The 22,504-nt window shown below is 33.5% G+C and overlaps 1 protein-coding gene across 4 annotated transcripts in view; it reads left to right on the top strand.

Moving 5' to 3' along the window:
• The window catches only part of LOC149064916 (RNA binding protein fox-1 homolog 2-like), a 77,186-nt gene that overhangs the window by 48,507 nt on the left and 6,175 nt on the right, over nt 1-22,504 (top strand). For 3 of the 4 annotated variants that reach the window (XM_089255307.1, XM_089255310.1, XM_089255309.1), the window contains 4 exons: nt 9,523-9,577; nt 10,393-10,519; nt 20,338-20,398; nt 20,936-21,051. In XM_089255307.1, the coding sequence (XP_089111433.1) occupies nt 9,523-9,577; nt 10,393-10,519; nt 20,338-20,398; nt 20,936-21,051 (359 nt within the window). The remainder of the gene's footprint in view (nt 1-9,522; nt 9,578-10,392; nt 10,520-20,337; nt 20,399-20,935; nt 21,052-22,504) is intronic. The other variant, XM_089255308.1, reaches the window with a different exon arrangement.

The following is a 22,504-nucleotide window of genomic DNA, read 5'->3' as shown; positions in this document are numbered from 1 at the left end:
TCATAGTAGAAGATGAGCATCTCACCACCATGCCACTCTGGCATTTGGACACTGGACTGCTGCTTCTTCCCCACCTGTGACCTTGTCAGTAATATTTCATAAGAAAAAACTGCCAAGAGATTGAATAGGATTTAAGTTAGGGTATAGCATGAGTAGTGTCCGTGTCATTATGTGTAAGTAGCACACAATTTTGACTTATAGAATTTATATTAGAAGTCTATTAATCCTATTCTAGTTAGAACAAAATTGGTGTATTATTTTGAATCAGTTTTTTCCCCATTATATTTAAATGACTGTTGCGATGTTAAAATGACAGTAAGAATGGCTTTATTAGGATGCTATTATCTAACTTCTGTGGACTCTAATAATTAATAATGGATTTAAAATGGAATGAAATTACTTTTTTTCTTTTATGGGCTGTTTGATGTCTGAGGTTATTTAAAAGCTTTTTATATCATTGTGCATAGTTCTTTTTTTTAAGGAAACCAAAGTATCGTAAATCATTCTTATTTGAAGCAGTCATTGAATCCTAAAACTATTTTGTCTTCATATCATAGTGATTAATCAGGCATTTTCGTTATAAATTAGGCTTGAAACAAGGACACCTCCTTCTAATTAGATTTCTTCACTTGATCCCAACATGAAACTCACTGCTGTTTATATAGAACTAGCTGATACCCGGCGACGTTGCCCGCCCCGTAAAAAATTTATATATGTATAGCTTATTATTTCTTAATCAAAAAAATTTCTGCATCAAGTAAGAGAAAATTACTTTTATTTTTAAATATTTTAATTAAAATCTTCAGGCAATCGCTTGTGGATACACAATATTTTTTCTTTTTCCATCTGGTGTGTAGATGTACAAATTTTTGCTATTACCAACACGCGAACAGGTGACGAAAAGGTGTCCGTGTGAAAAACAGGGCTCAAGTAAGTTGATACCTGCCACTGCTAAAGACTGGCCTTGCGCTTTGTTGATTGTCATGGCAAAAGCTAAACGAATTGGGAACTGTAATCGCTTGAAAGTGAATGGCATTTCTTCGGTGATAATTGGGATACGTGGAATGAAGACTTCTTTTTCTTTGTCACATCCAGTTAGAATCGTTGCTTCAATGATGCAATTGTGCAATTTCTTCACGCAGAGTCCAGTGCAATTGCAGAGTCTCGGTGTGTCCAAATTTCTTAAAAGCATTATAGGGGCTCCGACTTTGAGGGTCAAATTGTGTGGTGGCACACCCGGAATATCCAAAGGAGTTCAGAAATTCTGCAGGATACAGAACTAAATGTCTGTGCCGTGTCTGTGACAGTGTCAACCGATTTGTAAGATGTGGAGTCTCCTGGAATAATTTTTAGGATTTTTTCGTAGATCTTGTTCACACTGTCATTTTTCGGTGCCAGAATCGCTCTCAGAAAGCCACTCATGGTTTTGGTCATTTTGTTGAATGTTTGGGAAGACTTTGTCTGCAAGTTCTTAAACTGAGTTTAACAACTGGCAAAATCCATTTGGGAACGTAATCGGTCCAGTGCTTGGGCCTACTGGTTGGTCAACTGATGTGAAAGTGATAGCAGTGCTGAGTCATTTTGCAGTTGAACTCGCATGTTGGTGGATAATGATAATTTTTTAACTTCGTGCCAGAGTGTTGATGATTTGAGGCTAGCATTGAGTTCATCAGTTAGTGTTGAACATTTTTATTCCCAGTTTTGTCAGCGTAGTTGTTGTTCTCTGTTGTTAGCGACGTCATACGTCCAGCTTGTGCAGCGAATATTATTCAAACGCCTTTTACGCATTTTTTAAATTGAAACTATACCTATACCATGGGCGGTTGATGAGATAAAGGCTGCATTATCACTTACAGGACACCCTGTATATAGGCTAGCAGAAATACCCGGCGCTTCCCAGGTTTTCTGCAATTAATGGGAGGATTGGAAAAGTGACAAACCGTTATAAAGGAATAAACTGTTATAATAACAGAATTAAAGGTGTGACAAACCATTGTAAAGGCATATATTCACGTCTGAAACACGTTGGAAACTACGGTAACCAAAGTAAACGTTCCGAAAGTAATTGTTGAGGGCCCCAAAACTATTGTTTCCCGACAGTTTTTCGCCCATTTCGAGCATTTGCCCAGCTCTGATGAACTTTTAAAGTAGCCTATGGTTCAATCCCGGACCTGTTTGGTATATATGCAAAATCTGGCAACGATTGGTCTAAAACTGTAGATTTGTATAAAGAGCACACATACATACTTTCACATTTATATATAAGATAATTATTCAAACATTTTTGGTTTTTTTATCATGTGTATAGAGCATTTCTAAGTTAATGTTTTTTTTAGTTAGATTATTTTAACGAAGTTAATGATAATGGACTATTAGCTTGCCAAGCCTTTTTGTAAGCTGGTGATAGGTCGCAAGGACTGTGCTCAGCATGAAACTCTTTCTCATTCGACATCCACAATGGCATTACTACCAAAACTGTTCATTTTATGAATGATAACTGTGAAAACTTTACAAGCTGTATTGTTTTGAGAGAATTCTGTAATTTTTTGGAGGGGTGCCATTATGAGGGTCTTAGGTAAACAGATTAGATGTAGGAAGATTAGCATCACAGTCTCAATTGATAATTTGTTCCAGGGACTCCTGCAGCATATGCTATGGCAAAGAGTTGAGTATTAATGATGGTTAGTAGTCATGGATTCAAGAATTGGTTCATTTGTCAACTTTTTTTTAATATTTATCTATAAAATCCATATATATTATGAATTTGAATGATTTTTCATCCCAACTCTCTTATTTTGGCAGTGAATGAGCCCAAATAACTTTGTGATTTTCTGTTCTCCATAAAACATATTTTCCATTCCCCTCCCCAACATGTGATCAACTGCCACTTGGTGAAGACAGCTTTTGTTTAAATTTTAACCAAAGAAGAGAGACAGTGTTTTTGAGATATGCCTTTCTTTTCTTCCCTTTTGGGGTGATTTGCAAGTATACTTACAGCATAAAACAATAGAAAAAGATAGATTATTTCTTTTTTCCGATTTATTGTTCTCTGAGTTGAAAGGGGAAGCACTATCGCCTGCACAGTATTTGAAAAAAGTTATGCCATTTTAGTCTTTGGCTACTTCCACTGTACCAGTTACAATATGTAGATCAGTAAAATTCATAAAACAGCAGAAAGGGTTAAGGGAAGTAGGTTCCCAGAGATAAAAAAAAATGGATGCACTTACAAAGAGACATTAAAGTCTAAGATCTGGAGGCAGTCATGATCAATGACACATTGATCATGAGTCACAGTGCTATTATGCTATTTGTTATGATGTCGTGTAACAATTATTCCAGTTATATTGGGATATTCGTTCTGGTATTTTGATATTTTGTTGGAGGATTATAAATTATACACAGGATGCAGTAAAAATGTATTTCAGCCCATTTTTCATGTTGCAATATTGGCCACCCTGTAAAGAAAAGAAACAGTTCCACTTTTGATAACCTAGTTTGTTGAATTATGGAATGGGCTAAAATAATACCCTACCTATTGAATACAAGACTAAGATCTTAGTCACTTGCTTATAATGTTGTTTTAATGACAGCGGGTATTTGTTTGGGCACATGTGTGAGTGTATGTTTAAATTTTGGTCACATATTTTTACTAAGTTATGTCTATCGTTAATATTATTGCAGCGTACGTATATAATTTCAATTTACGTTTTGTTAATTTTTTAAACAGTAAATGTTATTACGAGGAAAGAAGAGCAGAGCTATTTGGCTGTAGTCTTTTTTTTGTTATTACTTTTAAATTTCATCCGCAGCTGTGATAGACATTTTCAGAGGTGAAATTGTGACTGGCTGCCTATGAAATGATATTCTTTGCCGGTTCTGCTTGCTATTATTGGTTAGATCTTTAATACTGATTCGAGATTGGCTGTGAGTGAGTAATATTGTCGTTTGGGGTCAATTAATTTTTTTTTAGGGTATTTCCCTGTGTGCAAGAATCAGGAACCATGCTGGGTTTATTTTCCAAATTTCTTTTCAATTGAATTTGTTTTTTATGTTTGAAAATCTCTGTGGCTTCCCTATAGCAAGCAAAGCCACAAAAGTTAACTAGGAGAGTGTCTTATCACCTGCCACTTATTATTTCACCTCCTAAGATGCTCACCACAGCTGCAAGGAACATGTTGGGTGGTAAGAAAAAACAGTCCATGACCAAACAGCTAGGTAAGTTCTTATTCTTCATTAGACTCTGGCAGTGAAAGGTTATGTCAGCTCAGCGAATATTATAAATTCATTTGTTTTTCATGTGAGAATTGATTTCTAAATCGGGGTTGACATTCCTGTACATTAAATTAGTGTGCATCCCCAGATACCTTTTAAGGCTAGATAAATTTCTTAGCTCCATGGAAATGGATAAAGGCATTCTTAATTTCGATTTTTCTTCATTTTTATAGCTTATAGAGTGACCGTTTCAAATATTTGAGTTCTTTACTATGTTGGTGGAACGTTAGGTGACAGGTAAGATATATAAAAAAAATAAGAGGCTCTTTTCAACTTCTTTAACTCTGCGAGGTTATGGGAAATGCTTCTAAATTTATATATAGAAGCGTATTTTGAAACCAAAGAGTGAAAGAAAGCAAAGTTTTTCTTCCTATTTTTCTGTTTGAAATGTGTGTCCAAAATTTGTTTCTGAATGTCATACTTCACTCAAAATTAACAACTTTTTTTTTCAAACTGAACACAACTCAGATCTATGCTATGGGCAATTTACTACCTAGTGAGTTGTGCCGGAAGTGAAAGTGTGTGTACTTAACAGTCTGATTGTGTATCTAGTGTTGCGTATGATTTTTAGTGCTGCCAGCCATCTATATTTAAGAAGTGAAGTGAGTAAAGTGTAATGTCTGAATACTTGTACTGTTTGTAGGACTGTTGCTCTCTGTGACAAGACTTTTTAAAGGAGAGATCAGCTCTCGCATTTGCTCCTCAAAGTTGGGAATCACCGAAAATCAACTTCAGTCGACCACCACTGTGGCGACAGTCGGGCCCGAACCTGAGTCCTGTAGATAGAATTAATTAATAACTGCATTTTTCTTGCTTATAAATTCATAGACAAGTTTAAAAAACAGCAGAATTTCTTAGGGTAAATTATGTGCTGCTATGCATTTTTTTTTTTTTGGCTTTTTTTGCCCCTAAGAGATTAAAATAGAGATCAATTTTTTTTGCCATGTCACTTTTAGATGATGGCATTAGTGGCCTGCTCAATCGCTTTCTGATAATTTGAATTACACTAATATCTTTGCTTTGCTGGTGTTCGTCATTATTCAGAATGATTTAATCATCCATAATTTTTCTTGTTAATGAGCATCTCTTCAAGCAATATATTGGATGATATTAAAAAGAAATGATGATGAGAACAATCTCAATAATTTTTTTTTTTTTTTAATAATAACGTGATCCTCACGTATTCCCTAGGGATCAGCATGATCCGTCCAGGTTGTTATTCTATGAATATTCATTGGGTATCCATCATTAATTGCTACCATCACAGCATGGCTACAAATAATCAGCATAATGTTTTCTCATTTGAATAGATATTAAGGTAGTGGGAAAAAGTTTAAGAACAACCAAAAAATTTCCATATCTTGAAAACCTGTGGATTTATAGGCTATATATGAAAATGTTAGAACAATGATTACAAGTAGAACTAGAATGTTTTTCAGTTAAAATAATTTTGATTAGTGCTTTTTATTCCTCCTGAAGTGTAACATAGGATTTTCTTTTCTTTTTTTCAAGTAAAATCAGTGAACAATAGGCTGTTTTTGATGAATGTTAAGAGAAAGAAGCCTTGTGCAAGCTTTCAGTCCACATTTCTCGAGCCCATTAATGAAACTTTAACCAAGTCTTCAATCTTCTAATTCTTCTCACCATTTCATGACCAGGCATTGTGTTTTTAGAGTAAATATTTTACCCCTTCAGTATCCAATAAATATGTTGTCTTCAGCATCTTCAGGTTCAGAAAAATGTTTTATTTCATAGTGCATGACTAATCAAAACAGCCTTGACTGTTATACCAACATGAGAAAAATATAAATTTCATTCCTTGATGTCAGAAAACACTCATGTCTTTATATTTTTTTACAGGTTGTTTCCTTCACTATAATTTCAGCAATTTTTTCTGGAACAGTGCAGCACTCATCAAAATTATTTTCACCTTGTAATTATTGCTCTAAAGTTTTCATATATTAACATCCACAGGTTTTCGAGATATGATGATTTTTTGATTGTCCTCGAACTTTTTTCCATCACCTTATGTTATTCATTCATAGCTTTATACATCACTCTTCTTATTTGTTTGCTCACTTTTCTCTATATGTACTCTATCGAAGGGTTATTTTTATGCATGTTTCATGTTCAATCAGTATATGCATCTGTGTAAAGTTACCAATGGCATCATTGATGGAGATTTCAGCCTCTGGCAAAAGTTGCACTATTTTTACAGTTAGTAGATAGCAGTTGTGATGTCTTCAATATTTTTTGGAATTGAAACTTGTTGGGAAAAAAATTTTCATGGTTTTGAAGAATTCTTAGTCAAATTGTTTCCAGAGCTACTGCAAGAGTTGTTGATCTGCTTCTCTATTTGTACATTATCATTCAGCTCTATCATTCAGCCATTTTCCATGTGTAGTATTTTTTCAAATTATCATTTTTGTTTTTATTAATGTCCAATTTTATCTGGTGCTGAACATCATTGAAAATTCCTTAGGCTTTTTGCATAGTTTATCAGATTGTCTTAAGGTGGCAGTGACCCATGTAAGCAAAACAATCATCTTTGAAACATGCTCAACTATTGTCAGAATGAACACAGATACTGATTCCGGAGTATAACTTCCATTTGCCAAAGAGGGATGGCACCAAGATGATCAAACATTATTGCATTTTTATTGCAATAATTCCCCCACACAGCTGTTTGCACATCAGTTGCTCAGCAGTGGGGCCGTCCTAATTAATCTCAGTATTCATAGAATGACTGATGCTATAAAAATGATAGAATAAGTAGAGATTGACTTAAATATTTGTTGTTCATTTTATGGTTTCTTCATTCTGATAGTATAATTCAATGAGTTACAAGTAGGAAGAAAAACTTGCTTTTTTTCTAAGGCTTGCTAACTTTGTAGTAGAAAAGAGCTAGTTTACGTTTTGGGTAAAGAAATATTGGATAGTTAAATGTTATTTAAGCTATCCATGCATCTAAAATTAAAAGCACGTTCCTATATTTCAATTGATGGAAATTTCATTTAGGCTAAGCAGATTTCAGATTAGTTTCGGGACAGAGTTAAAAGGAAATCTATTAATTTATTTTCAATCATATAGAGCCAAACTCAATGACAATGATAGTATTGGATGTTATTGTCAAGATGAAACATGTTATAAACATAATTGTGCTATTTGATTTGTGTTTTGAATTTCATTTCATAATGGGACTGCTTTGGATGTTTCTCCACCCTACCATGAAAAAGAATAAGGATTAGGATTTTATCCTAATAATTAAGAAAGTTATTTAGGAAAAGAAATGAATGTTAATCTTGATTATAATACAGGGTGGGCAAAAAGTCAGTAGAAACTTTAAAAATTCATAAAAACCGAAAAAAATAATCGAAATAAAAAATGGTTTGCAGGGTTAGCATCGCTAGGTCACAGGAATTTTTTTAAAACAGGAAAAAACTACAAAAAACTGATAGGTGGCGCCAACATACACAAGCCAAACGAACAGAATGCCTCCAAATCGTTTAATACAGCAGTATGTGTTCCACATTACCACCACCACAGAGGATAACACATTGCAGGCGAGTCACAAATCCAGCAACGGCAGAGTGTAGCAGGTCCACATACATGGTTTACGATGGTGAACTAGTTGTGAATTAGGAGCGCAAGTTCTTATAAGCTCATTTGCATATTTCCACCAAAGTTTCTCGTACCAGCGCTACCTATCGGCTGTTCTCTTAGTTTCTTTTTTTTTTTTTCTTTTCCTGTCTTAAAAAAATTCCAGTGACTTAGCGATGCTAACCCTGCAAAGTGTTTTTTATTTCAGTTATTTTTCCAGTTTTTATTCATTTTTGAAATTTTTACAGACTTTGCCCACCCTGTAGTTTAATTACAAAATCAGGGAAATTGGTATTGCAAAATCTAGAAGGAAAAACAGCATATAAATCCTAAAATTAACATGAATTAATCAATAGGACATACTTTTTCTTGGATTGTTCTTGAACTATATTACAGAGATCTGTGAAATTATTATTTTTTTATTACATAGTTATAGACAACAATAAGTGTTATAAAACAATATGTTGGTTTTGGCAGACTAATGATGTTAAAAGTTTTTCCTTTTTAATGTTTTTTTTTTTTTTCAAAAAATAAGCTTACTACTTCATGTGCAAACAAAATGTCAAAAAAAAAAATGTCTGCCTATTGTCCCAAAACAAATTTTTTCTTCTGCAAACGATGGTTGCAAAAGCCTAGGGTCAGCTTGATGCATGTTGGTTTTGAAATGACAAACAGAATTTGAGTTTTGAATAACTATGTATCCCCAGGAAAAAATTTGGCCTTATTTATTTTTGATCAGAAATAGGATCATGAAGATGGAAGGAAGAGGAAAAAATAAAATGATTTAAAGACAGAGAAATGTGTTACGCTAATAGCTTTTTTTTTTAAGACTTCAAAGTAAAAAATGTGTGCAAAAAATATTTTTTGTATAATTTTGAAATTCTTTCCCATACACCAACATGAATAATAGATAAAATAGCTCTCTTAAAGGAATATTGGACTAGAAAGAGAGAGAGAGATGGCTAATTATCCTAAATTTGACAGACTGATGATGTGGAAAGTTTTTCCTTTTTAATGTTTTTTTTTTTCAAAAATAAGCTCACTACTTCATGTGCAAACAAAATTTCAAAAAAAGAAATGTCAGTCTATTGTCCCAAAACTAATTTTTTCTAACAATGGCTGCAGATTTATGTAAATTTTAAGGGGTTCTCAGACTTTTCGAAGAAGCAACAGTTGTTCCCATTATGAAAAGTTAGACTGAAATCTTTTGATGCATTTAATGACTTTTCCAATTGAAGATTTTTCTATCAGGCTGAACATTTTTTAACATTCTTTTATTTTACTTGGCACTTGAATTACAAGCAAGCATATAAAAGCATGAAGATTTTTCTTTCTTCTACCTTGAACAAACTTTGATTTGATTTCAGCTCAGTATATTTACTACTAGATATTATCAATAATTGTGATTATATATTTACTAGAATAAAGAGATTTTTTTAGCAACTATTTGCTATATTAGAGTGATGAGCGAAAGATTTTTCTGCAGTTTTTATGGCCACAGTTTTGTGACACGTCATGTGAACGTTCTTTCATACATGAGGATTAAAAAAAAGAGTGATTATCTTTTTTGAAAGTTTGGAAAAGTCATTATTTGCGCCTCACACTGATGAACGTTACCATTTTGCTCATACTTTGGAACATATTTTTCAGGTTAACAATGCTACTGCTAGAGTTCAGGCAAAGAAAGTACCAACCATACCCAATGGTATGAATGTAAACATTTCAATTGCTTATATTAGTTATTAAGTTTTTCATCATCATTCTTGGACATTAATTTATTGTTATGAACTGAATACATTGTTTATTTATTGAATAGAGTTCATGATCTCTTGAATTAATTAGCTCATACCAGACATTTCCAAGGTCTAGAATTTGATACATATCCTATGTGTATCAGAACCTTTTTTCTTTCCATGCTTTGAACAGTGCCTTGCATCACTATTTCAAATTGAAATTTATAATTCTTAACTTTAAATGTGCAATATATGGCTCAGGGATTTTCTCAGGGATTTCCAAACTTTTTACATCCACAGCCCCTTAATGATAGAATTAGAGCCGCCACTACTACTTAACTATCCATGCTCATGCACATTCTTCTGCAGAATTTCGAATGAGTTGGTTTTATGCTGGAATGTGCGTTCTTAGTGTATGTGTGCCCCTAATTTATTTATGTTATTAGAGTTGTGCATATTTTAATGTTGCAAATAACACAATTGTGTTTTGCACCCCCAAAGTACTGCAAAACATAATTTTTTTAATTATTTGTATTTGTCTTTTCATGTGGTTATCTGACTGATGTATTTTTGGAAAAAACAAGTAAAGCTTAGAAATGAGAACAGAATTAAAATATACTTTATTCCCTACCCCACAATCATTTACCATAACACTTATATCAGTTACTTAATTTGAAAATATGCCTGATACACATGCAAGTAATTCTGATCTTATGAAACATTTTTCTTTCCCCCCCCCTTTTTTTTTGAGGTGGTTTTAATGAAATCCATTTATTGTATAATGTAGTTGCAGCCCTTCGAGGTGTTGCTATTCAAAGAGGAAGAGCACGGGGTGCTCTGGCAACAGCCCTCGCTCGACATGCCTCACCATTAACTGCTGCAGCTGCAGCTACAGCTTTACATGGATATGCACCGTAAGTATTTAAATATTATTTTTTTAAATTTCAGTGACCGAGTAGCATACTATGTTATATGTGTTTACTATGAGTATGCATGAAATACAAAAATTTTTAACGTTTTCCTTTCCAATGGCTCTATTATATTTTTTTGTTTATTTGCAGTGGGGTGGGGGGCAGTTAATGTTTTTGATGTTGAGCCTTTCATTCTTGCTTTGATTATTCAACTTGTCATTACAAGGTGTTGGAAGTTTCAATCATTGATTTTTACTTTTCTTTGAATCAGTTTATCATTACTTGTTCAATGTAATTAATGCTTTGGTGATGTGAGGCATGGTGAATCTAGTCATGTCATGTTGAATGAAGTGTCAGTAGAGCCAATGAATTGTGTTCAATATGAGCTTTTGAAGTATATTTGAAACAGGATACAAAGGTACTTTTTTTGGTGAGTTGTCTGCTTCTGAATTCAGAAGACGAGTTTAGACAGCACTATTTTAATACAGTAAAACCTCTCTTAAACAACTCTCAGATACTGTCATCCCTCTTTTATGGCCAAATAATAATTTCTCCATGTATAATACAACTATGCTTTTCAAACCTCTGATTAACTGTCACCTTTCCAGAGAAGCTGCTATAATCTAATTAACCTGGGTCCCAGACCCAGGTTATTTGCAAAATCTGGGTCCTTTTTGAGCGAAGGTGTATCCTTCTAAAAAAATGTATCTTGAAAAAAAAATATGCCCCCCATAATTCACTGGTATCTATTAATTTTCTTCAAGCATGCCCCAGGTCTTTGATCACCTGTTTATATTTCTTCGTTGAGACACAGCTGTGGGCCATGTCCTGGGTAGGAGAAGAAGGTATCTGTGAATCAAGTAACATAGCTGCCAAGTCTCCCGAATTTTAGCTTCATCGCTTGACCTCCCGAAAAGTTCTTAAATCTCCCGAATTTTTAAGAAAATCACAAAAAATCCCTAATTGTCCCTAAACATTCCCTACTTCATTAAAAAAAAATTGCCGCTTATGAAAACAATCCCTAAGGAATTTTTTTCGGGGCATGAAGACTCTTTTTCTCCCCTTTTGAAATGACGCCACACGTCGTAAATGGGGAAATTCCCTTTTTAAGGAAGTTTTACAAAACCCTCTGATGATAAAAAGAAAGTTGTTTGTCTTATCGCGCAGGGAAATGGCTTAGCAGCCAATAGTCCTGGATAATAATTGAAGATTATAGTGACGCGCATATGGTCAAAATTTCGTTTGTTGAAGTTACGTACGTGCGATATAACAAAACGTAAATACTGATAAGCAAAAACATATTTAATCAATTTTCAGACACTTATTCCGATGAATTTCCTCTCATCAAACGTTCCAGAAGAGGGCCGACTTTTCCTTTTTGTACAAGTTGTGTTACGGGCATGATCATCGGTCATGAAAAGACTGTAATCATTACTCGTGAAATGAAAAAAAAATTTTTAAAAATCAAGCAAGTGTCTTAGTCAGTGTTCTTCAAAAATTGACGCTTTTTTCCTTCATCTTCCGATGATTTTGGGGTCATTCATGCAGAATGTTTGTTCGCAGCATTTCTGATTGAACACAATATTTATTTTTACATCACTGAAGTTTTGGCCTCCAATTTCACTTGTTTTTCGCGTAGGAATTTTATTCCCAAGGGTTTAACTTCCATGTTTGTACAATCCTTATTTTAATTTGACTTCAGTTTTTGAGTAGGGATTTTATTCCCTACACTTTAACTTTTATGTTTGGAAAATCCCTATTGTATTTATTAGGGAGTGGTTTAAGCATAAAATACGGGTTTGCACGAAAATCTCCCGAATTTTTATTTTCAAAAGTTGGCAGCTATGAAGTAATTTATTTCTAAAACATCTTCTATCCAAAGGTTCATTTACTTTCATTGTCTATTATTTGGAACAGCTTGCAAAGATGCTCATTAGCACTGAGAATTCAACATATGTAATTCAGCACCTGTAATAAATCTAAGACAAATATATGGTTGATCCCGCTTAAAACGTTACACCCATTTAGAACGTTTTTCACTTTGTACAACTTATTCCTGTGGTCCTAACAATAAGTATTTCTTATTAAGAGTTCTCGTTTAAAGTGTTTTCCTGTGTACAACGTTTTTTATGACAGTTTTTGAAAACCGTTATAAGCAGGATTCACTTTAATTATGGAGGCAGACATTTATATATTTACTAATAAATCTATCTATAAATTCCCTTCTGATTGATTTTACATTTCGTTAAAAAAAATCAGCACTTTCAATATCTTATGATCAAATTTAAAGCAAATTATATTCTCTCTCAGACACTTATCTTCTGATTCCCTATTCATACTTTGGTTTTCCTGGTAAAATGATTTTATTTTCCCTCCCTGATGTGCCACCTCTCTGATCTGTCACCATTTAACTATCACATATTTTCACACCTGAATATGGGAGCTGTCAGATTTGTGTTTGAGAAACGTAACAGTGTGCTTACGTGTGTGTGTCCAGCATTTGACATGTTTTGTGTTTAGTAGGTGGTGCCATCTATCTAGCACTGCAACTAGATACTTTCTCGAACAAGGCAAGCAGACATTTTGGCACACCCGTGTAATGTAGAAAAAGCAATTATAAAGGGTGAATTTGGTGCACCCTTCTAGTCCAGAACGCAGGACACTAGACTCACCTTCCCCCCCCCCCCCCAGTTGCAGCCCTACATCTATCCTCCAAACTGGCTGGCTATGCGTGCATTTGAAGTTTAATGTATACATATTTGTGTTGTAGGTCTGTGTGATCCCTGTGGCAACCAGAAGTTTTTCAAAGGAATAGCCAACTCAAAATTTTAAAACCTTAGAAAATCACATTTTTAGCCGATTACCATTGTGCAATCCAAATCGCGGGTTCCAAACCCGGATTTTTCCCAAAAGCAAAATTTTGGGGGTGGGTTATAAGGAGCCTCTTCCCTTCCCCCCCTCCCCCCAGATCAAAAATTTAAGATATTTTTGTAGAGAATTAAAATATTGGAATAAAATAATTTCTTTTTTACTATCTGTTAATTTAAAATTGTTTTTGAGTGTTTATAACTCAAACTTTCTATGAAGAATTAAATCAGTGATTCCCAACGTGGGTGTTAACGCCCCCTGGGAGGCGATGGAATGTTCCCGGGGGCGGTAGAAGCTACGGGTTTAACATAGGATCCTGTGGGTTAGATTGCATTGGAGCGATAGGAGAAAAAAATTTCTGAAGGGGGTGATGGGACAAAAAAGTTTGGGAAACTATGAATTAGATCCTTGTGCCCCTCCAAAAGCGATTTTGCATACACACCTGTGATTTTTGAGATGCGAAATGGTGGCCACCACATAGCAGCTAGATGACATAGATGCCGAAACTGACATAACCCCTCATTCGGGAAAGCAACTAAATATAACTCATCTTATTCGTCAACAACCCACATGTATATCAATACAGTACAATGTACAAAGTAGTAAAACCACTTTTTCAAGGTTGTGCGATCATGATACAAGATAAAAAGAAGGAAAAAAAAGGGGGGGGGGGAGTTAGGTTTTTCTCTCTACTTTTTTCTTCTTAGAACTAGGAAAAAACACCTCCCGGCGGATGCATGAACAAAATTTTTATGTCCTTTTTCCGAAATTCTGGGTATTCGATGTATTATAGCGCGCCAATGACATCTCTGCCCTTCTTTTGCAGACAAATATTTTTGTCCCACTGGTGTATGCAAAAGAGAGGCTTTACTATACATCGCGAGTATTCCAAAGAAACAAATTTCATGTTCGTTCCACAACACACACAATTCAGCATTACTCATTCATTAGAAATTCCACAGAGGAATATGGACAAAGTGCATGTGTAGGTTAATAGTTATAGTATACGTAGGTGAATTAAGGGAACAAGGAAATGAACTTGCAGCAAATGTGAAAATATAAATATTAAGAGAAGCAAGAGTAGGTATAAATATTTTTAAATATCAACTGAAGAGCCAAAAAAACTGGTACAGGCATGCATATGCAAATAAAGAGATATGGAACCAATCAGAGTACGGCGCTGCGGTCGGCAACGCCTATATAACACAAAAAGTGTCTGGCGTAGTTGTTCGATCGGTTACTGCTGCTACAATGGCAGGTTATCGAGATTTAAGTGAGTTTGAACGTGTTGTTATAGTCGCGCACGAGAGATGGGGCATAGCATCTCCGAGGTAGCGATGAAATTTGGATTTTCACGTACGACCATTTCACGAGTGTACCGTGAATATCGGGAATACGGTAAAAAAATTAAATCTACGACATTGCTGCTGCCGGAAAAAGATCATGCAAGAATGGGACCAACGACGACTGACGAGAATCATTAAACGTGACAGACGTGCAACCCTTCCGCAAATTGCTACAGATTTCAATGCTGGGCCATCAACAAGTGTCAGCGTGCGAACCGTTCAACGAAACATCATCGATATGGGCTTTTGGAGCCCAAGGCCCACTCGTGTACCCTTGATGACTGCACAACACAAAGCTTTACGCATCGCCTGGGCCCGACAACACCGACATTGGACTGTTGAGCACTGGAAACACGTTGCCTGGTCTGACGAGTCTCGGTTCCAATTGCTTTAAGCTGATGGACGTGTACGGGTATGGAGACAACCTCATGAATCCATGGACCCTACATGTCAACAGGGGACTGTTCAAGCTGGTGGAGGCTCTGTGATGGTATGGGGCGTGTGCAGTTGGCATGATATGGGACCCCCTGATACGTCTAGATACGACTCTGACAGGTACATAAGCATCCATCCTGTCTGATCACCTGCACCCATTCATGTCCATTGTGCATTCCGATGGACTTGGACAATTTCAGCAGGACAATGCGACACCCCACACGTCCAGAATTGCTACAAAGTGGCTCCAGGAACACTCTTCTGACTTTAGACACTTCTGCTGGCCACCTAAATCCCCAGACATGAACATTATTGAACATATCCATATCTGGGATGCCTTGCAACGTGCTGTTCAGAAAAGATCTCCACCCCCTCTTGCTCCTACGGATTTATGGACAGCCCTGCAGGATTCATGGTGTCAATTACCTCCAGCACTACTTCAGACATTAGTCAAGTCCATGCCCACGTCTTGTCGTGGCACTTCTGCGGGCTCGCAGGGGGGCCCTATACGATATTAGGCAGGTGTGCCAGTTTTTTTGGCTCTTCAGTGTATATATATTTAATATGTTTTGGCAAATAAATGTTCAATGGTTAAAAGCCTCTTATTAAATTTGAGCTTTTAATGCTGAATAAATAAATGGATATCAGTTTTTCCCGTAGATCTACAAAGGATGCCAAAGCTTTGTGGTGAAATTCTTAATTTTTGGTAACCTCATTTTGTCTGATTTCATAATCAACTTATCTTTTTACAGAAAATTTTACTGCATTTATGTGAAATGTTTTTCCTTTCTTGGAAAAAAATATTTTTCTATCATAATAATTATTGGTCACGTAATTTTCAATTTAAGGAATCAAATGAAATAGTGATGACATATATCTAGAGACAATTTATTTCATCTTAGTAGTCATTCAAATTCTAGATAATGAAGTTCATGTTTTTTTATCCCTATACAAGGAGTAAAAATAATGGTAAAACATCAATCTTTATGAAGTATATGTGATATCTCTCTTATATATATATATATATGGTAATAAAAATGTAGAAGGATGATTGAAGTGTGATACATGTCGTTGAGATGTTGGTTAGGTTTGTAATTTGATTAAGTGTGTATCGATTTCAATATCCATTACATTTTTATGCTCACAGCAAAGTAATAACAGCCTATTGGCGCCTTTGTTAAGAGGAAACTTTATTACAGGAAGACTTATTACTAGATCTCAAAGTGTGCAAGTTATGAGGAAAAAATTGGTCTCAATGGGTTGTGTTGATCATACCATCAATAATTAACAGGTGATTTATGACCTTAGCAGAATGGTCTGTTTCACTAAGTGCATTTCATTCCATGGGCCGTGTTTAACACCCGTGATGCATGTGTGAGGCTTTTCAAGTTGGTCTTTGCATGAATGATATTTGGTCGCTTTGTTATTGTACTGAATGTGGCATTTTTTTTCATTGCACATAGTTATACTAGGAATCAGTATACTATTTTCATGAAGAGAATCAGTTCATTTATATAGGTCCTGCCTGTACATGAGGAATTTATTAGTAATTTGCATGTTTCATCCCATGACATTTATACTGCTTTTTTTAGGGTATTTTTTATGTGCCACATTGATTCCAATTTCCAATAAAATGAAACATTTGGAATTTTTAGAGTTATGGAAAGAAAAATGTTTTTTTTTTTTTTTTTTTTTTTTGAGCTGTCAGACTTTCTACCATATTTAATTTTTTACATTATTATGGTTTACTCTTTGACATAATTGCATTATTGCAAGAAACTAGCAAGAGAACATTATAGATGAAAGCATTTTCGTAATCCTATTGCTTCAAATTTGATGGAAAGTAATACATTACATGAAACATAATGTCTGTGGTTTGCAAATTTTTTCAATATCTGGGAAAAAAAATTTATGTAGTCAATTTGAATGAATTTTTTTTTTTTTCAAATTGCTCATGTTACTGATTTTTCAAATGTGAATTGTTGAGCTGAACACGCCTTTCTTTTTCTTGCATGAGCAAAGTAATGCATTTCTAAATTTTATAAACTATCCCTTCTTTTTAGTAATTCATTCTAGAGATGTGTGAATTTTTTTTATTACATATAAATGAGAAGAAAAAAATATATATGGAAGGTTTCTAAAAACTTTACTTTATATGACAGCTTAGTTTCGTTTGTATCAATTGTAATTTAATATATAATTTTTAATTCATAACCAAGCAGATTACTTATCTCTTTATAACCATAATACCAACAAAAGTGTGGGTGTCCATTGTTGGACAATAAATGACAATTATGTTTATTTCTTTACTTTATTTTATAAGCTTTTATCTCAAACAGCATTACACTATTCTCTGTACCCCCCCCCCCCCCCCAACTTTTCATATCTTACAATTTCCTTTGAAAAATAGGGCTTGATTATTTCATTTTGACTAGCCCTTAAATGAAAGTAAACATAGTTTCTATTTTTCAAGATTGGGATAAGTCTCTTTCAAATAGAGACATAATTTTTTAATACCATATCTTTCTAAGTACAGTTGATCCTCATTATAACAACCCCTATCATATCGACAAAAATGGATGTTATATTGGAAGATCATTATATCAAAAAGAAAAACTTAGGTTATTCATTTCATGAAAGCATTTGGGACTTGTCCTACCAGTCATTGGAATCGAATGGTCATTATAGTGTGGGGTCGTTATAACAAGTGTCAACTATATAATCACTATGGAATATAAGTTAAAGAAACATTGGAATTTCTTAGTGGAATTATATACTACTGCTTGTTACCTGTCATTCCCCCCCCCCCCCCCCCAGAAGGTTGGAATTTGAATAAATATTTGAAAAATCATTTTCTTTCCATAAAAATACCACAAACTGCTTAAGATTTCATTAGTCATAAATGAAATATTGCTTATGTGGATTATATATGAAAATTATTTTCTCAAATTACCGAAATTCGCATCTGCATATTATACATAGAAAATTAGGGTAGTTATAACAGTATTTTTTTTTCTTGCTGACATAAAAAGGTAATATGATAGTCACATGAAATTGTTTTGATTTTTAATGTCTAGCAGAACTCTGCTTTTACATATTATATATATTATTTAGGAGATTTCTTAAACAATCAGGAAATGCAATAAAAACATTGAGTTTTTTAATAGTGTTTGTTTGACTCAATAGACAAGAAAAATTATGTCAAAAGAGGGAGATCCAAAAGAAGGAATTTATCTTTTTTTGTGAGTCAGCTACTTTTTAGAAATGAAGAACCTCTGTTCCAATCATTATCTGTTTCTTTCGCTGAAATTAAATAGTATTTTGATTTTCTCTAAAAACGATTTTAATCCCATTATTCCTGTATGACAGGTTTGAATAAGCTTCATAAAGAAATTTATCAAAGTACTCTTATACGAGCATATTGATGTCTATGAATCTAGGAATTTTTTTTTATATTTATCAAAGTGGGAGTGTATTTTGACAATTACCCATTTATTTATGAATAATTTGAAATGAAAGTTTCAACTTTTTTCTCAAGCTGTATTTTTTTCTTCTAAAAAAACGATATTTCGAAAAATAATCTTTTCAAATGGAAGTATCACAATTCAAGCTACTTTTTAAAGCTGCTAGTCTGATATTAAACCAGGTTCATTGTTTACTATTATTTATGAATAAGTTTCTTATATATATATATATGTTAATATTCAATTATTTATGAATAAGTTCCCACTATACACAAGTTTTTATAGCTGATGATATAATGTTCTTTGATTTATAAACACCTGTGTCTGTGTAATACTTGAATTTTAAAAAATATTATATAGATGTATTTTGTAAAGAGCAATATGTTGTGTGTTTGTTTTTAAGATTTCTGGGATAATCACTTGCTTTTATATAAGAAAAAAAAAAAGGATTAATTTTTTTCGTTTAAATATATTGTGCTGAAAAGTATAGTTTTGCTGTTCTGTGATAGCTGGTATTTTACTACATCAAAATGATTTTCACTGCAATATTTCATATCCAGGAATATCTACTTATTTGGATATTCATGAAATCATGCAAATCGCTGCACTTTGAATGTGTTGAATAATGGCTGTTTTATTTTGGTTTCTATTTAGCACATTTTTTTCAGTATGGTTCTGTGTTGTGCAGTTGATATTTATGAGCATTTTCTTTGTTTTCACCATCTAAATTGCACATGCTGCTCTGACAGTACATATGTTCAGCTTTGCTGCAAAATTTGTACCACAGTCAAGTAGCTAGAAGTGGAACATATCATGAGGAATCTGCATGTTTTCAACGTATTTTTTGTTCACGATTTCTATATTTTTGTTATGGATGTGTGTTTCATTACATGTTTTTCTATGTGACAAATCATTGTTAAAACAGCATTAAGAAGTGGTTACTTAAATTATTTCATTTTTAAAGGCTAAAAATAATGTTCAGAAGAAAAGGGAGAAGCTTGTGATATTTGAGGCTAAGAGAGGTGTGTGTGTGTGTTTTTTTTTAAAATGGGAATTGGGAGCAGATTAACTTGATTAGAACTACAAGGAATACATATACCAAATGTTGACATATCCTTGGTGCCGGGTCACCATGGTGACTAGAAAATTGGTAATGCACCTAAATTGGAATCTGGGGAATGACACAAAATTTCCTAATTTCATGACAGTATGTCTTCCAATATGGAAAAGGGTCCCAAGTCCCGGAGAAGTCGAAATAAAAAAAATTATTTGAGTGTTTTTCTTGAGAAAAGTCATGCATGTCTGGCTCCTAAAAATTTGACTGGTGCCTTTCTGATTTGCCAAGCCCTGACGTATATTTAATTTCTGAATTATTTTGCTTGTCATAAGCTATAAGAGAGTAGAACAGACTTACTCTTATGTATTTAATTTCAATATAGTTTAAATTTATTTTGTATACGTTCACTGTGCTGTTGTGTAATTGTTGTTTATGCATACTCCTTATCGAATGTGTATGTTCTAGTAAAGTTAATGAGGGATTTTTTTTTGCTTGAATTATATATATATTTATTGAATCTCTGGTATTATACGTAATATGAATGCATGCTAATGTCATTAATACTGTTTCCCTTGTATGTTTTTTCCCCCTGAGTTTATCCTTAATGTAACCTACCATTACTAACAAAATCAAACTGATTGTGATTTTCAGTCTCTTTTCTAGGGTGGACCCATTTCTTGCATATGCTGGAGCTGAAAGATATCAACTTCCTGTAAGTATTACCTGTCAGCTATTTTTATTATAATTATTTTATTTTGTGTGAAGTTATAAAAAGCAAGCCTGTATTTACTCTGGGGTAATGATAGACAGATTTTGTTGCAATAGAGGTGGGGGGGGGGGGAAGAGAACAGTAGTTTCAAGCAATAACCAAAATTAAAAAAATATATGTATGGTAATGAAAGACATTAATTGTAAGTGTAATAACTAGATTTTTATTAATGAAAGAAGAAGAGAATGTCAAGACAAACTATGCGCTAACATACTAACTACTCAAATCTATCTTGGGAAATTAATAGAGTTAGTTATACATATATGTCCAAACTAAATTTCAAGAAAAGACCTGTAATGCCTAAGACCAACTACAAATCAGTTATTGTTCCAATGTGATCTTATTAAGCTGGGTACACTGTGTTTGTATTTTATATAAATTTTACTGGTTGATTTTTTCAGCTATTTATTGTATAATAGGTTACAATTTTTCTTTTTGTTAGATGACGTTGGTTGAAATGTTTCAATTTTTTTTCTACAGGCGACATATGCAGCAAGCGCTGCATATACAGCAGCTGCAGCTAGGAGTTATGCAGCAGCGGCCGCGGCGGCAGCAGCAGCTCAACCTGTAGCTTCATATGCAGCAGTAGCAGCAGGGTATGAAATAATCTTAAAATAAAAATAACTCATTCACATGGTGTATCATTGATGTACTGTGTAGTTTCTTTCTTTTCTACTTAGTTGCAGTATAATTTTATTTTTAAATTTAGTTTTATTGGGGTCAGTCAATAATGTCCAAATCCTATTAAGAATGATACTTGAACCTTCATTGCGACTCGAAATAAGCGACTCTGATTTTAAACTCTTCATACTCCACTATATTCATGAAATCATACTCCTGCAGTGTCAGAAAAAATGTTAAGGCCTGGCTAAGAAATAATGAGTAAGGTATCCGACTACCTTTCTTGTCACTTTTCTTTAAAATATTTCTGGAGTGAACTTTAAATACATTTTTTGATAGAAAATGTTTCGAAATGGTGAAAACAGTGACCAATTTTGGTCTATCTATTATATTTTCTATGAAAAAGTCGTTTTTATGTCAAATTTTAGGCAAAATTCATGTGATATTTGAAACACAATTGCTAAAAATTTTATTAATGAAATGCTTTGTGATTTTCACAGTGCATTTAACTAGTAATGTTGCAGGTCATGAACCAAAATTTAAAGGATTGCATATGTTCATAAGTTACAACAAAATATGTTTAAGTATGTGTGAATTTTTTGAAATTTCGTCCTACATTTTGTCTATAAAACACTGTAATTCAAAAAATATATGTGGTATACCTTAGATTTTGGTTCATAACCTCAACAATGTATAGCAAAATATCACATTAAAATTTCGTAAGGATGCAATGAATCAATTTTTACAAATCATGTCACAAAGTCAAGTAAAATGTCAAAAATAGCATTCTTCGTAAAACACGTTCAAAGTCTTTATTCGTGTATTACTTGTATGTAAAAACGCAACACTAAAGTGAATGTAACTTTGATTCTAAGCATCATATAAACAAAACAAGGCCCGTTTTGGAATCGCAACAAATGGGGCTTTTATGAAAAATAAGAAAATGAAAATCCGTATTTTCTTCCAAAATGACATTTTCAACGTAGTCGGATACCTTAAAAAAGTAAAAAAGCTCATAATTTTTTTTTAGAGATGACGAATATGTATATATGTGATTTTTTCAGAATGATTATTATAATTATTGTATGAAATTATATTTGAGAATTGATTCTTTCTTTCATTTATATTCATCATCTATGGAAAAAATATTGAAATATTCTGAGCTTTACATTTTTGTTTTAATCATAATTTTTTCGCCTCACTTTTAAGTGTTTTCTCACCACTGTATTCATTAACATTTGTTTTAAAATATAAATAATATTTTGGTGGGAAAAATTTTATATATTTAAAATGTGTTTTGTTTTATTTTTCCAAAAATATGAGTAATTACATTTTGAGAGAGACTGCAGCTCCAGTCAATTATAAATTAGGCTGTTGCACAAGCTGATGAAATATTTAGAAAATAATCAGAAAAACAATTTTAAATGA

This window comes from Pholcus phalangioides, unplaced genomic scaffold (genome assembly GCF_987345545.1).
Source record: "Pholcus phalangioides strain wild (caught in Gottingen) unplaced genomic scaffold, Ppha-v1.0 ptg000042l_1, whole genome shotgun sequence".
Taxonomy (NCBI): Eukaryota; Metazoa; Arthropoda; class Arachnida; order Araneae; family Pholcidae; genus Pholcus; species Pholcus phalangioides.
The sequence above is the reverse complement of the archived record's forward strand: the minus strand, read 5'-3'. Positions and strand labels throughout refer to the sequence as shown.